Source organism: Cimex lectularius, unplaced genomic scaffold (assembly GCF_000648675.2).
Source record: "Cimex lectularius strain Harlan isolate CLEC.00 unplaced genomic scaffold, Clec_2.1 scaffold97, whole genome shotgun sequence".
Taxonomy (NCBI): domain Eukaryota; kingdom Metazoa; phylum Arthropoda; class Insecta; order Hemiptera; family Cimicidae; genus Cimex; species Cimex lectularius.
The window spans coordinates 616,347-632,826 of NW_019392672.1; the positions used below are offsets into that span (position 1 = coordinate 616,347).

The window sequence follows — 16,480 nt, forward strand, 5'->3', positions numbered from 1 at the left end:
TGAAGACTTACGTTAACAAAGTTTATGTTCGTTTTTCTCAGGGGCGTCGGTGGCCGCAACGGTTTAGGCGTTCACACGGCGCTCATCACTGTAATGTAAAGGTCCCGGGTTCGAATCCAGCGGCCCTGCATTTGAACCCGACATACTTACAAATGGGCTTTTTTGCAAAAACACCGTTACCCCGAGGGTTTATATGACCTCTGCTGTTGCGAACCCTCGTAAAAAAATATTAAAAAAATACTGGTTTAACCTTAAAAATTATTACAATTAATTAAGGTTTTTTGTTGAGATAAAAAGTCAACGGCACGAGCGGGATTCGAACCCACGATCTTCGGCTAGATACGCCGCTGCTCTACCACTCGAGCTATCGTGACCTCGATCCACTCGGACACCAACTTCCCATCTCAACCGCACCTTTTGAATTTTCCTTCTTTTTTTTATCTCAACTAAAAACCTTAATTAATTGTAATATATTAATTGGTCAAGCGGACCACGAAATTAGTGAATTTAATGATTAAAAATGAAGTATACTTCACTAAAGCTCTCCGTGGCCATTTCATTTGTCGTCGAGAATCCAACCCGATTACACGACATTTGAAAATGGCAAAAAGGAGGGAAAATTCACAAGGTGGGGTTGAGATGGGAAGTTTGTAGCCGAGTGGATCGAGGTCACGATAGCTCAAGTGGTAAAGCAGCGGCGTATCAAGCCGAAGATCGTGGGTTCGAATCCCGCTCGTGCCAATGACTTTTTTTATCTCAACTACAAACCTTAATTAATTGTAATATATTAATTGGTCAAGCGGACCACGAAATTAGTGAACTTAAAAATTATAACAAAATTTAGTTTTGTTAATGTTGTTTAAAGTAGTTTTTTTTCATATTACACGCTTCTTCTGTATTATGTTTGTTTTTCATTATGCTTTTGTAAAGATATATTCTGTTTATTCCTCTGAGGATCTCCAAAAACTCCTGCTGTCTAGTACAAGGTAGCAGGCAAGGATGTACCAAAATTTTATTTTTGTTGTGAATATAATGTAATGTACATTCTTGCAAATAAAGATTTATTATTATTATTCAATTTTTATGGTAGAATTTCATCAATGGAGTTGTTTCAAAAAACCTTTCAATTTTCTTGATCTCTGGAATTGTTTTCATCAAGCCTATTTTAAGAATGCATGTCATTTTGCCAGGAAAAACCTTATAAATTAGCAAATGTGCTCAAACGTTCTGCCGCTAGCGTATTTTTGACTCTCCAGTATGCAATAGAGGTTGAGAGTGAGGACGAATTTTCGAACGAGGCAGCTGCTCCATTTTGTCGGGAAGAGGATGAAAAAATGAGTCATCCACACAGGTCCCAGGTTCCAGATTCATTATTGCCCACTTCCTCCCGTTTGCATCCTTTGCTGGCCACTCCCACGAGAATGTGGATGAGAGGCGATTCTAATCAACACAAATTATTCAAAATTCTCGAAAAAGAGTAAAAAGTCTGGCAGACTGCTATATAACAATGAGAAAAGTTTGGAATGTGCTCCCATAGGTACGATTCCAGATTAGATGTTTTGTCATGAAGACCGATGTCAGTTCTTTTCTATTTGTTGAACCTTTTTATTTCTAGGGAAATCGTGTTATCCGTTCGCTTGTTGTATTTCTTTGTCATCGATTTTTTATCAAATTATTTTCCCTGGTTGTAACTGTTAATGCATAAATCATAAAATCGTTCACCTCATTGCGAAATTTTTTAAAATAAATGTGCTTCACCGCTTTTGTTGAATGTAAAGTAGTCCAAACACAACCGGTCGCAGCTCATCTCGGAGCAACCGCTGTGCACCGGGCTACTGAGAACCCTGACTTCGCTCTATTTAAATAACGAATAAATTTTACGCCTCTTGCTAAACATTTTCTATTAGGGCGAGCTAAACCCAGACTTAAACATTGTGGAAGACTTCAATGCCGGGTATGAAAGTGTGTGGACACATCGAAAATGATATATTGTAAATGATTTTCCCCTTAAAAACTTGTTATTTTGTAAATGTATAATTTATTCCATTGTGTTCCAAAGTAAGATGGTTTTAAGTTATATATTTATGAAAGGTATTGGTTGAGATAAGTCACGATAGCTCAAGTGGTAGAACAGCGGCGTATTTAGCCGAAGGTCGTGGGTTCGAATCCCGCTCGTGGCACTGACTTTTTTATCTCAACCAATACCTTTCATAAATATTAATTAATTGAAAAAATTTAATTGGGCAATCGGACCACGAACTATAATGGATTTAAGTTATATAACGTGCGGAGCTGTAACAGACGTCCCATCGATACGGCACTGCATACTGAACTGGCTTGTGAACTCTACTGTCTGCAATTTCGATTTTGGATAATTTGGCCTAGGAAAAGCGTAAATATTATTGTAGTCTCTCTCTGTTTTTGATATGGACCTACGTGGGGTGGTAAATTCTGGTTGAATCGGTTGCTGTTTTGATTGAATCCCTCTGTGGTCTCTGATTTTTTTTTTGTATTTCCATTTCGTTTTATCCCGTTTAACGACGAGTCGATCTCCTGATGAATTATCTCAAATAACAATTTCGGTGTGATCTCTCAAGTAATAATTTGCTATTGAACCATAATATGGGACTGGATTGATGTTCTCCCCGGTTTTGAGGATAAATAGATTCATTTATTGTCGAATTATGCATTTACACGTCGACATACAAATAAATTAGAACAATCAGACTTAAAATATTATTACAAAAATATCACAATAAGGTATCATGGCCTTGAAGAACTAAAAAATTCATTTAGATCATAGTACGATTGTAATTATACAGGGTGTCCTTTTTAAATGGCCCCGCTGGATTTCTCTTGGACCAACGACGCCACCAAAAAAACAAAAAATACTTGTTTAATATTTTTTAGTCTAGTTTCAAATTTTTACCTTTTTTTGATAAAAATTATACAGCGTACCTCAGTACAACTTCAAAATTTCTAGTACAATACATCCCGACATACCATTTAAAGGATTTTTTACGCTAAGAACAATGGTGCAATCTAATTTTAAATTGGTCAAAAAATGGCAAAGCTATGGCAGAAAGTTTGAAAAAACAGATTTTGTTTGTTTCGTTGTCCAATAATTTGCTTCTTCACTAAAGTAAACATTGCCTTTATTATTTATATTCTGTACATTGATTGACAACTCTCATTATGAGAACAAATCTTAATTACTGGAAGTAAATAAATTTTACAATAGTTATTTAGAAATCGTGAGATGCGGTGTGGTGTGATGTAGGTTTCAGAAAAACATTTTCTTTATCGAGCCAACGTTTCGATCTTTATTGAGATCATCTTCAGAACCTGGGATTTACAAACATTGTTTACATTTAACTTCTATATAATCCTGAAAGGATAATCTAGCCGAACCATTACCAACGTTTTTTCCCTTCGTCGGCTCTATTCACCTCAAAGAAGCCGACGCCTTATACAAAAATTTCTTTTCTATACCGACTTCCTTCCCCATCCCTTCAAAATCTATAAACAAAAAATATTTAAATATGTAATCTATAAATATATAAACACAAAACAGCAATATCTCACTGGCACTCTCACCACGACACGCAAGAATGGCACAATTACACAGAAGACAAACACTTTGAGTGAGTAGAAATACTTTGATTGAATATAAAAAATATATTAAATTCACTAATTTCGTGGTCCGCTTGACCAATTAATATATTACAATTAATTAAGGTTTTTAGTTGAGATAAAAAAGTCAATGGCACGAGAGGGATTCGAACCCACGATCTTCGGCTAGATACGCCGCTGCTAAATGTAAACAATGTTTGTAAATCCCAGGCCCTGAAGATGATCTCAATAAAGATCGAAACGTTCGCACGATAAAGAAAATGTTTTTCTGAAACCTACATCACACCAGACAGCATCTCACGATTTCTGAATAATTACTGATTAACGGTCACTAACCACCACACATTTTTACAATAGTACCTATTCATTACAATCAGTATTCCGTTCAAAATAAACCGAGAGCACATTTTTCCGATCAACAGCGACTGCTTTATTGACATTGGTGGAATTTCGCTTCATGCAGTCGAGTTGTGGGACGGATGCATAGAGATGTATTCCGGACTTACAATTTTAAGCCGTTTCGCTCTTACCTTGTCCAGGGACTTCAGGACTCTCAGATTATGACAAGCTTCTAACGTTCCTTGCACAAATTCACGATTTGGGAAGCTGAAAAAAACGTTCTTCCATACATCCTATTTTTAATGGCATGCTAAGCGTTCGCAAATTCCAACGGTTTAGTATGCCATTGAAATAGTGCCGTAATTGAAATTTTGAAATTGAACGGAAACACTGTATAATTTGTCTCCAAAAAAAAGGTAAAAATTTGAAACTAGACTAAAAAATATCAAACACTATTTTTTTGTTTTTTTGATAGTTTTTATGCAGCCGGGCCATCTAAAAAGAACACCCTGTACAATCTTCAAAAATATTATTATTGTCCTTTTAAAAATGGACAAACGATTAATCGTTTTGATACTAGCAGGGAGAGCATAGAAAATGTAAGTTCTCATGTGGGAAACACTATTATTGTGACCCGATATAAACTCATTTTTGGAGTGATTATTATAAGAATGAATTGCCAAATTAGTAGGAAAAAGGATTTTTTTTAATGAAAATGGCAATTCTATAAAAAATATTAATCCATTTACGTTTTAGGGCTCAATTGACCAAGTTACTTCATTCAATTAATTATTCTTTAAAAGATATTATTCAGCTTTTCATTATCGCGTATGGCTTGCTGCTCGACACTGAATTAATTTGACGGAGAATAATATAAAAGATAAAATAATAATTTTGCAAATTGTATTTGCGGTATGGTATTACTGACTTGTACTGATAAGAAAAGTAATGCAATATATTTTGGTGATCATTAGGGATCCATTCAGTTAATTAGAAAATAACGTTTTTCTATATTATATCATTGAAAATTCATTAAACTTTTTAATCTTGCGAGACCTTCTAATCCCTAAACAGTTTGTGGTCTTGAAAAAGTATTAATATTTTCTAATGAAAAGAAATTTAAATATTTTATCCAGCAGTTACTAATTTTGACAAAACATATGACAAATTCAACAATTCAAAAACTGAGTGGATGTGTTTTTTAGGTGTGAGTTAAAACATTAAATTAAACGTAGAAAATAAAATTATTTAATGGCTTTGTAAAACTGAAACTGCGTGTATTGAAAAAGCGGAACAAATAGCAATAGACAAGGAAGAATGGCTGCAACCCCAGTTTGAAGAAATCCGTTGAACGCCTAGTTTTTATGTTGGTTGCTGTACATTTGAAGAATTATGTTAAGAACAATCTGCCAATGGAACGCCGCTCAAATCTGCAGAGATTTCTCCAGGAGCGTCCTACTCCTTGAAAAACGGCCTGTTGATAAGGGGCCAAAAGAATGCAAGCCAAAGGACAGAGAGAAAAAGGAGAAAAAACCCCTTAAAAAATGCATGAGGAAACAAGACAAATTTGAATTAGATTGCAAAGCGGCGAGGTATTGTGACAAGTCCGCCTCGCAAAGGGATCCCAAAGGTAAATTTTTAATTTAGATTGAACGGTTTTGCTCTTTCTTTCGATACACTAAACTAGAAACTAGACTGTGATTTCCGGACCGAGATAATTTTGTACAAAATTCACTGCCAAATATTAATTAAAGCTCAAAATTTACAAAGTGTTGAACGTGTAAGAAAAACAAAAAATGAATGTAAAATAGCACTTGCTATTGTTATTATTCTCTATTTATTTATTTCCTAAGATTACGTAATCGTTATTCATTCATCAGACAAAGTGAGTCGGTTTATTTATAAAGTAAATAAAGCACCTAACTTATAATGTTGCCTATAAAAATCAATCTAAGGTGTCTTAGACAAAACAAATAATAAAGAAGAAAAAGAACAAAATTGAGAGTTATTGGAAAATTTTGTGCCCACGTATGGCATGTGAAATTTTGTTCGAAGTGTCCCTCATAAGTGAATGTTGTCAGTCCGTGGCTCCTTAAAAAGACCGTGCAGGAGTGTTACCCCATATGAGAGTTGTGCTCAACTATCAGGTACCCAGTTCCTATTTTTAGAGGAAACTGGGATGTTTTATAGTTTATAGTAATGGATACATATGTTATTTTGTGTTATACTTACGATGAATGTGTTTATTAGCGTGAATGTGAGAGTGAGAGAAGGCGATGGCAAAATATTGAATACCCAATCGACCTCAATTGGATTGGTTATACACACTGATGGATAATTAGGAGCTATCTTAGACAAAATAAACAGTAAATAATGCTTTTTTTACTTCCTTTGTTTAATTTTGTATTGATTAATCCCTTTGCACAAAAAGTTATGACCTTCCATTCTGCTGCGCCTAAAGATCGCTTTCAGTTAATATTTTTCTTCCGTTGATTTCATTTGATATTATTATTATTCACTAGTTTTAGTGGTCCGCTGGACCAATTAATATATTTCAATTAATTAAGGTTTTTAGTTGAGATAAAAAAGTAAGTGTCACGAGCGGGATTCGAACCCACGATCTTCGGCTAGACACGCCGCTGCTCTACCACTTGAGCTATCGTGACCTCGATAAGTAAAAATGAATTATACCTTCACTAAAGCTCTCCGTGGCCATTTCATTTGTCGCCGAGAGCCAAATAGATTACCGGCATTTGAAAAATGGTATAAAGGAGGGAAAATTCGAAAGGTGGGTTAAGATGGGAAGTCCGAGGGGATCGAGATCACGATCAAGTGGTAGAGCAGCGGCGTATCTAGCCGAAGATCGTGGGTTCCAATCCCGCTCGTGACACTGACTTTTTTAACTCAACTAAAAACGTTAGTTAATTGAATTTATTATTATTCTTAAACCTATTTCAACGGCTCCAGTCAGATAATTGAGTGAGTATGACAGTGTCAGGTTTTTAACACTATTAGGGGAAAAAACAGCCAGCGCAAAGTCGCCAGGAGACAGTAAATCACTCTACAATAAGCTCTATAAGTTCTTCAGCGCTTAAGAAAAACAGGGCTTCACACGAAAGACCAGGACAGGGTCGACCTACAGACCAGAGATCAGGCTACGAAACCGCATCTTTGCGGAAAATGAGATAAGAAATCTGATAAGACAAGTCCGAAATGTTTTGGTTTCATCCAAGACTGTAAAAAGAAGGCTCAATGAAAATGACCTCAGGACCTGGCAGCCGGCTCGTTGACGTCTTCTTACCTCAACTCAGAAAATGACTGGATTCAATCCACACTGAAACTTGCGACATTGGAAAATTGGTGGTGGTTCGTATTGTCACTCGGGAGAAACGTACGGCCGATGATGGTTCCTCAGGTGGCATTCCACGGTGGGTCATTGATGTTCTAGGGTGGCATTTCCTTGGGCGCCAGCACCGAATTGGTTGTTGTGCTAGGCCGCGCTTATATAAATCAGCAATAAATATTTGAGGATTTTAGAAATGAATGTTAGACTACATTGCTTTGTGTTGTTCTCCGTGAAGAAGTGTAGAAAGGACAGTATGTACAATAAGAAATGCAACAAGGTACGTGGATAATAACAATAAGCATTTGTTGAGCAATAAGCAGGTGACAATTGGACAGTTTTTTCCGTGAAAAATGGAGTTTTATAATTATTTAAATAAAGTGAAAGGTTATTTTCAGAGAAGAGCCGTATTTGAGGATCTAGTTGTATAATATCGATGTTTTTATTTAAATATCCTCCCCTATGACCAAAACAGCTCATATTTCTTTTAATTTTAATTCATTGCCCTCTCTACAACAACACTTAATAAATTATTTTAGGCCTTTAATTTTTTTTGTTTAATGTATAATAAAACATTATGTAATATATAAAACGAAATTCTTTACTGTAAAATTGTATTTAAAATTAATAAGAAAAAAAGTCGTAAGAATTTATCATTGTTAGTGAGAAACCAAAATTTCTTTATTCTTAAAAACAACTGATAAAAATCAATTCATCCGGCCCTACATTTATTTTATGTCAACTTTTGTTATTTGCAGGTGGAAGTTATTTAATTTACAAAGCGCTGAGTCTGTTTTTGGGCATCCCACTCATGATAGGTTCTACATACGTGCTGTTAGGTCCAGAACATGAACATGAGAGGCAGCCATTTGTCGCCTACCCGCACTTGAGGAAAAGAGAAGCCGTGAGTGGTCGCAAATAATTGACTTTTTGTTAAATCCCACAGTCGGCCAGTAGATATAACTTGATTTCCTTTTTAGAAATATCCATGGGGAGATGGAAACCGCACGCTTTTTCACAATCCTAAGGTCAACCCCTTGCCAGAAGGTTACGAAGACGAAATAGGAGAGAAATGATTTCTTCAACCGTTGTCAAGGGAGGAGAGTGTTCCAACATAAAAGAAACTTAGAATCATTGTCATTAAATCATTTACTCTAACAAACGTGTGAAATCAATAATGATTATTTGTACAGTGAAATGATAAAATTTAATTAAATATAAAAAACAGTATAACAAAGGCCAACTCTCAGGTCAAAAGAATTACTTATTAAAAAAAATTGTGTGGTGATTAGTGACCGTTAATCGATGATTATGCACAAATCGTGAGATGCGGTCTGGTATGATGTAGGTTTCAGAAAAACATTTTCTTTATCGTGCCAACGTTTCGGTCTTTATTGAGATCATTGAGTGAGTAGAAATACATTGATTGAATTTAAAAAATATATTTTGCATTGTATAAATTCACTTTTCCACATCATAAATGTAATTGTTAAATGTAAACAATGTTTCTAAATCCCAGGCCCTGAAGATGATCTCAATAAAGATGGAAACAATTAATTAAGGTTTTTAGTTGAGATGAAAAAAAGTTAATGGCACGAGAGGGATTCGAACCCACGACCTTCGGCTTGATACGCCGCTGCTCTACCACCTGAGCTATCGTGACCTCGATCCACTCGGACATCAGCTCCCCATCTCAACCCCACTTTATGAGTTTTCCCTCCTTTTGCCATTTTTCAATCCCTCCGGGTTCGAATCCCTCTCGTGCCATTACCTTTTTTTCATCTTAACTAAAAACCTTAATTAATTGTAATGTATTAATTGGTCAAGCAGACCACGAAATTAGTAATTTAATTAATGAAAATGAAGTACACTTCACTAAAGCTCTCCGTCGCCATTTCAATTGTCGTCGAGAATCCAAACAGATTACACGACATTTGAAGAATGGCAAAAAGGAGGGAAAACTCAAAAGGTGCGGTTGAGATAAGAGGTTGGTGTCTTGAGTGGATCGAGGTCACGATAGCTCAAGTGGTAGAACAGCGGCGTATCTTGCCGAAGGTCGTGGGTTCGAATCCCGCTCGTGACTCTGACTTTTTTATCTCAACTAAAAACCTTTATTAATTGGAATAAATTTAAAAGCCAAATTGCTATTCTCGAAGTTTTAATGCTTATCTAAATGAGGATTAAAACATCAGAACCATGCTTGTTCAGAAGTGGGTGAAGGGAAGATAGAGAACTCATAACAAAAGAAAAATGTTCCAATTCTCATTCAGAAACCAGCCAATTGTTAACCAATAAAAATAAAAGAACTGTATTGTTCATAAAACTAGGAGTGGAGCGAGATGGATCAAGTAGATATCACTACTTTAATTTTGGAAGGGAGTCTGGAAATTGTATCTTTTCTTTTATGGACTAGAAAAAGAACGGACTTGTCCACTGTGTAGGTATCATTACATTGATAGGCTAATTGTTTGGAGAGGGTGTGAAATTTGGCCCTTTTTGCACGGTTAGGTTTTTATTTGAATATCTGCTTATCATTTTCCAAGTGCTAAAATAGAAGGGAGTGATCTGTCCGGCTTACATAGACGTTTTCCTAATGGTGACTTAAATGAAATGCTTAGAATTATTTTAACCACAGAAATTAAAATATTTTACTGAATTTATAAAAAAAAGACTGAGTTTTACAAATGAGACCTCCAGTGGGACCGCTGTGTCCTCGTTACAGACCGATTATTCCCGACATATTTTTGAACAAAAAGATTTTTTTTATAACCAATTTTTCACCATCAAGGAGTTATCATCCGACAATAATCCAGTCCAAATTTCAAAAGTCCGAAGTCCAAAGCAGGCTAATAAACTATAATTTGAGCTAAGCTAATTGGGCAAAGTTTATAAGTTCATTGATAATACGTAATTCTGTATACCTTCATCTAATAAAGATACAAGTTTCCATTTGAACAGGGCTTCCCAACCTTTTTAGCCAGCGGACCCCTTCCACAGAACAGGGCTTCAATCCAGGGCCGACCCCTCCCATTCAAGTTTTTAAAATTAGATGTAGTATATGTAGGAAATTAAAATTGTATAAATTAGCCAGTCGATTTCTCATTAGGTGATGGAAAGAGATATCACTATGAATACAAAGGTTAAAAAGTAACTTCTTTCAATTAATGATGAAAAAGTTAGTGTCACGAGCGAGATTCGAACCCACGACCTTCGGCTAGATACGCCGCTGCTCTACCACCTGAGCTGTCGTGACTTCGATCCACTCGGGCACCATCTCCCCATCTACTACAACCTTTCGACTTTTCCCTCCTTTTTGCCTTTTTTCAAATGTCGTGTAATCAAGATTCGATTCTCGGCGACAAATGACTTTTTCATTTCAACCAATACCTTACATAAAGATTAATTAATTGAAAGAAGTTATTTGGTCAATCGGATCACGAAATATAATGGGGTTAAAAAATAATTGAATTTTTTCAATATGTCTTATGTGCCACACATTCAATAATACCTAAATATCTTGATGATTGACATACTTAATTTGTACTTGTAAAATTCGGAACATAAAAATCAAATTGGACAGAATGGAATGAACAGGTAGGTAAAACTAGAGCCAAATGCAATCAAAGAATCTTTTTTGAAACGCAGGCTAAACAAAGTACTGAAGATGATCTCAATAAAGCTCAAAACGTTGGCACAATAAAAAAAAATGTTTTTCTAAACCTATAACCTATTTAACCCCAGTCCGAATCTTACGATCTCTAAATAATAATTAATTAATGGACATTAAACACCACACATTTCTGCACAAGAGGAACGAAGGACAACATGGAATTGTATGAACATATATCAATTACACATGGACAACAAACAAAGATTATTCTGAAGGGCATCGCTAGCAATGACAAGACACCTGCATCTGCAATCCATAGAGAACCTTTTTGTTGAAATGCAGGCAAAACAAGGCCCTGAAGATGATCAATAAAGCTCGAAACGTTGGCGCAATAAAGAAAATGTTTTTCTAAACCTATTACCGATTATCTCGATAAAAAAAGTCAGTGTCACGTACGATCGAAGACACGATATTCAAGTGGTAGAGCAGCGGCGTATTTAGCCGAAGGTCGTGGGTTCGAATCCCGCTCGTGACACCAATACCTTACATAAAGGTTAATTAATTGAAAAAAGATCGAAACGTTGACACGATAAAGAAAATGTTTTTCTAAATCTACATCACCCCAGAAAGCATCTCACACTCTCTAAATAATAATACCATCATCGTTGCTTTTCATAATACATATATACTTAATATTAATACTATATTACATTTTGCGTTGTGGCAATTGAATTCTAGAATTGAAAATTAATTTGAATCATGGTGGGAAATTTGGGAGGAACCAATAAATAAAAACTTATTGTAAGCCGAGTGGGAGGGGAGGAATCGAAGAATCTGAAAAAAGAATCGACTCACCCGAGGGATTGAATCGAAGAGAATCGATTCATTTAAAAGAATCGTTATTTGTTCTCCCCATCGCTAGCTGACAGTCTATGGGCCTCTTAAATGATTTTATCAGAACGGTTACATTCTTTTCAGGTTATATTTGGTCTTAACTCTTATCAGTCGCGTCTAGATAGTGTTACGCGTTTGAGGGGCGTTTCGTAGGCCGTCCGACGGTCTTCTTTTTCCATTTTGCATGCCGTTTTGACCATCCGAAGATGATCCGCTTCATTCTGATCCAGAACCGGGCCGGGAAGACCCGCCTCGCCAAATGGTACATGAACTTCGACGACGACGAGAAGCAGAAGCTGATCGAGGAGGTGCACGCAGTCGTGACGGTCCGCGACGCGAAGCACACCAACTTCGTCGAGTTCCGCAACTTCAAGATCGTCTACAGGCGCTACGCCGGCCTCTACTTCTGCATCTGCGTCGACGTGAACGACAACAACCTTTGCTACCTCGAGGCAATTCACAATTTTGTGGAAGTACTCAACGAATACTTCCACAACGTCTGCGAGTTGGACCTCGTCTTCAACTTCTACAAGGTATACACCGTCGTCGACGAGATGTTCCTAGCCGGGGAGATAAGGGAGACCAGTCAGACCAAAGTACTCAAGCAGCTTCTCATGCTTAACTCTCTCGAGTGATGGGAAAAGACTTTCCCGGTTCGTATGTATTTATCCCAAGCCGCTGCATTGAGTTTTATCCACACAAAAAATGTATTTTATATTTTGTTATTGGGTCCGGGCAACCCAAATCGTAAAATCTGAAAAAAAATTGCCTGTTATGCATTTCTAATCTATTTATCGTAAAAAAAGCTGTTAATATTATATATACATTAATTATCTGTATATCCTGAAATATAAGTCATTTATTAAGTGTCAATAAATTCTTTTAACTCCTACATTTTACTCCAGCTGTATTTACACCTTCAAACCAAAAAAAGTCGTTGTTACTACATGGCCAAGTCAACAACTGGACATGGTTGATCATAAAATTTATTTAATACACTGTTGGACAAATTTAACACACCACTCAATTTTTTTAGTTTAAAATTAAATCCATTGTTTTTGTACATTAGTAACAGGTAATTAGGAGCTATCCCAGCCAAAATAAACAGTAAATAATACTTTATTCACTTTTCCTTTGATGATTTCATTTGATTTATTCTTATCCTTAAACCGTTTTTCAATGGCTCCAGTCAAGCGTTAGCATATGACAGTGTCGGGGTCATAACATTATTAAAATAAGTCGCCAGGAGATTGAGTGTAAATCACTCAACAATAGGAAGGGTTCTTCAGAGAAACAGGACTTCTCACTAGACTAGGGTCGACCTAGGTCTACAGACCAGAGAAAATTAGATCATCATCAGGCTCAGCGAAACTGCAGCATTACAGGTAATGAGATAAGAAATCTAATAAGACAAGTGTGAAATGTTTCGATTTCCTCCAGGACTTTAAGAAGAAGAATGAAAAAAATGCTCGGCTTCTCATTTCTTCTTTTTACCACGACTCAGAAAATGGCCAGGTTTCAATGCGCACAGGAACCTGTGAATTAGACATTGGAAGATTAAGGATGAGTTCTCGAGGTGAGAGTGGGCCTCAAATTTTCAGATGGCATAATATCATACGGAGACGCTCAGGAGGTACATGCTCTATGGTTCCTCAGGTGGCATTCCACGGTGGGTCTGTTAAATTTATTTTATTTTATTACAATGGTAGAAAATATTTTATGACTACCAAAATAATAAATTTTAACATCCGAGATTTCATATATTTAGTAGATTCATAAAAATATCATATTTTTTAAAATTACATTAAAGGTTGATTGAATAATGAGATTTGGCTTTAGTATGTGGAGTGATGAATCTGTAAGTTGGTCGTTACCTAACATTTTGGTCTTCCTATCCTCGCTGGTTTGGTTTGCCAGACGCATTTTGACATTTTTTCTTAATGGTTGCTCCCGGTGATTTTTCTGAAGTCTACATTCTTTTATAAGGTTTCTGTCACAGACACTCTGATGAAGACAAAATGTTGAAATGCACCAACAGACCAACCATTAAACAGTTATATATAATATTATTTTGATAATTTTTTATTTAAATTAATGGTTCTCTTGGACGGACAAATCCGTCAGTGGAAAGCACAGTGTAAGTCTGCAAGCTATATATGTGACAGAAATGTTCTAAGCTAATCAAAAATGAAGTAAAAAAACGAAATGGAGAGAAACAAAAGATATACCAAAAAACCTGAGACCACCAGCCATAAAAATGACCAGAGTCAGACTCAAAAATAATGTAGAAAATGACCAAAAATGAAAGTAAAAGAACAGACATACATGTGGGAAGGATAACCGCATGTAAAAAAATAAAAAGTACAAATAAACAGTGGTAGACAAATAAACTTTTAAACAGAAACAAGACACAAACAAGAAAGCTTAGGGGCGTCGGTAGCCGCAAGGGTTTAGGCGTTGATACGGCGCTCATCGCTGTAAGTAAAGGTCCTGGGTTCGAATCCAGCGGTCCCGCATTCGAACCCGACATACAAATAGGCTTTTTAAAAAAAAAAAAACACCAGCACCCTGAGGGTTGATATGACCTCTGCCGTTGCAAACCCTAAAAAAAAACTCATGAATAGGCTTCTTTTTTTTTTTAATTTACTGTATTGGTTTGCTATAAGCATACAGTAATACTACATTCATATACACATTATATAATAAATACATAAGTATGCATCACATAATAAATAAATTAATTTAAATAATTAAAACAATGAACACAGAAGATGAAATAAGTATATAATTACCATAACACCTGTACAACAACAGGAAAGTCTACATCATAGTATCACACTTCAGTGTAACATTCTTTCAAAAATGCATATATCAATTTATACATGTCACATTTCCAGTAAGCTTTCCCAGTAAAATGATCGTTCAAAAGTTCTCAGCATATACGCCCTGTTGAAAAATGTCTGTATCGTCTCTTTATATTCTGGGCAGGTCAAAATTATATGATTTAAGTTTTCCAGTTCATCACACAACTCACAGTTTGGAATAGCTCTGCAGCTAATTTTATGCATGTACATTAAGAAAATAGCTTAAAAAAATGAATTAATTATACTTTTTGGTTAAAATGAAAAAGGTAGTGTTACAAGCAGGATTCAAACATACATACATTGCTCAAATACAGTGGTTTGAGCAAATCCAGGATATTGAAGCAAAAAATTCTTTTGTGCAATTAATTCCTGAGAACTATGGTTTTGGCCATATTTCCAGGAATATGGATTTATATACCAAACCCATTCCTTCGGTGTACCATGCGCTCCATTCTTGCATCAACTGTTTGGTGAAGAGGCATTTTTCGTTTGTCTTCAGCAATTTGAAATTGCGATATTCTCCGTGCTTTGTGGCTTTTTTGATTGGTTCACTACCTCATTACCACAGATGCCTCAATCAACAGATTTCAATAGTTATTATTTTGCATAATTAATCAGCAGCATATTGTTGTATGATTTTTTTCCAATATTATTTATATAAGAATTTTAAATGTATTAATTTACAAAGACAATTTAAAAATTTACAATAACAATGATAAATGCAATCATTTTTATCTATATTTATACGAAACTTTCTTTTTAGCTAAATATGTAATTAGTAGTTATAATTTACCATTTGAATTATTTATACTTTTTTATCTAAGGTTTGATTGAGATGAAAAACCTTCGGCTGGGTTCGAATACTGCTCGTGACACTAGCATTTTCATGTTAATTAAGACCTTAAATAAAAAATTATAATTAATTAATTTTGGAAGCTATTTTCTTAATTTACATATTGTTTTATACTCAAATAATTTTTTTATATTTTGTTTCCTTAGTTGTCCTTTTTATATTGTTTTTATTTTGTAATATTTCTTTTACATTTATGCATGTATTATACATTTTTTTTTTTTAATTGGATTAATTCCATATACATTGGACTCTATATACATATATATAAGACTATTTTTATGAACTCTTCTCGCAGTTCGTCAAATTCCTCGCAGAAAAAAATTAATAGTTTCAGTTCGTCTCATACATGACATGTTGCACATTGGGAGATTGTCTTTGTTTGATTCTGTGAAGGTACGCACCACTTACACCATGGTTTGTGCTTTATGTAGAGAACAAGAAAAGCATACTAATAATAAAAAATGAACACATTATATCAAAAGTTTTAATTTTTTCAGTGTATTGTGCATATGTATGTAAATAAAGGTTTTATTTTTTATATGTACATGTTTTCATCCACGTTTAATTCAGTCAAAAAATGACATGTAGATTGATCAATTCCATGGCTTGTTTAAGAGTAATACTCAGGTATTTCTGTTGTTCATCTTCTTCACCACCCATGTCATTTGTTTTCAGTTGAAATTTCATCATTAAGGAATCCAGTCACTGCAACGTCATCATCAAAATTAATGAAGTCCTGAAAAGTGACAAGATTTTTTTTTTTCATTTTGTGACCATAGATGCCATCTGATTGAGGCTTGGATTTGATTTTTCAGTTCCATGACTGATATATCCTTCGGGAGGCGCGGTACCTGAGTGGTTAAGTAAGGTGTCAGACTCTCGGCTAGTAGATCCCGCGGGTTCGATCCCCACCATCGCCTCTGGACTTTTTGGGGACTTCGATG

General features: G+C 35.4%; 2 protein-coding genes and 1 non-coding gene across 3 annotated transcripts; 2 read left to right on the plus strand and 1 right to left on the minus strand.

The window, feature by feature from the left end:
- Positions 1-5,118: 5,118 nt before the first annotated feature.
- Positions 5,119-8,477, plus strand: LOC106667135 (cytochrome c oxidase subunit 6A, mitochondrial-like). The gene is made up of 3 exons (XM_014394861.1): positions 5,119-5,602; positions 8,074-8,219; positions 8,296-8,477. Exons 1-3 carry the CDS (start codon positions 5,365-5,367, stop codon positions 8,389-8,391), a joined length of 480 nt encoding a protein of 159 aa, XP_014250347.1. The 5' UTR covers positions 5,119-5,364; the 3' UTR covers positions 8,392-8,477.
- On the minus strand, positions 6,566-6,638 carry Trnad-guc. The gene has a single exon. It is a non-coding gene; the product is annotated as a tRNA-Asp (tRNA).
- A 3,391-nt stretch (positions 8,478-11,868) lies between the features above and the next one.
- On the plus strand, positions 11,869-12,692 carry LOC106667056 (AP-2 complex subunit sigma). Its single transcript, XM_014394697.2, has one exon. It carries the CDS (start codon positions 12,026-12,028, stop codon positions 12,452-12,454), a length of 429 nt encoding a protein of 142 aa, XP_014250183.1. The 5' UTR covers positions 11,869-12,025; the 3' UTR covers positions 12,455-12,692.
- The last annotated feature ends 3,788 nt before the right edge of the window (positions 12,693-16,480 follow it).

What these genes read in the sequence shown, in the direction of transcription:
- LOC106667135 (XM_014394861.1), top strand. Translation starts at nt 5,365, where the DNA reads ATGTTAAGAACAATCTGCCAATGGAACGCCGCTCAAATCTGCAGAGAT. An exon ending in CTCGCAAAGGGATCCCAAAG is followed by an intron (nt 5,603 to 8,073) that starts GTAAATTTTTAA and finishes TGTTATTTGCAG; the next exon opens with GTGGAAGTTATTTAATTTAC. An exon ending in ACTTGAGGAAAAGAGAAGCC is followed by an intron (nt 8,220 to 8,295) that starts GTGAGTGGTCGC and finishes TTTCCTTTTTAG; the next exon opens with AAATATCCATGGGGAGATGG.
- LOC106667056 (XM_014394697.2), top strand. Translation starts at nt 12,026, where the DNA reads ATGATCCGCTTCATTCTGATCCAGAACCGGGCCGGGAAGACCCGCCTC.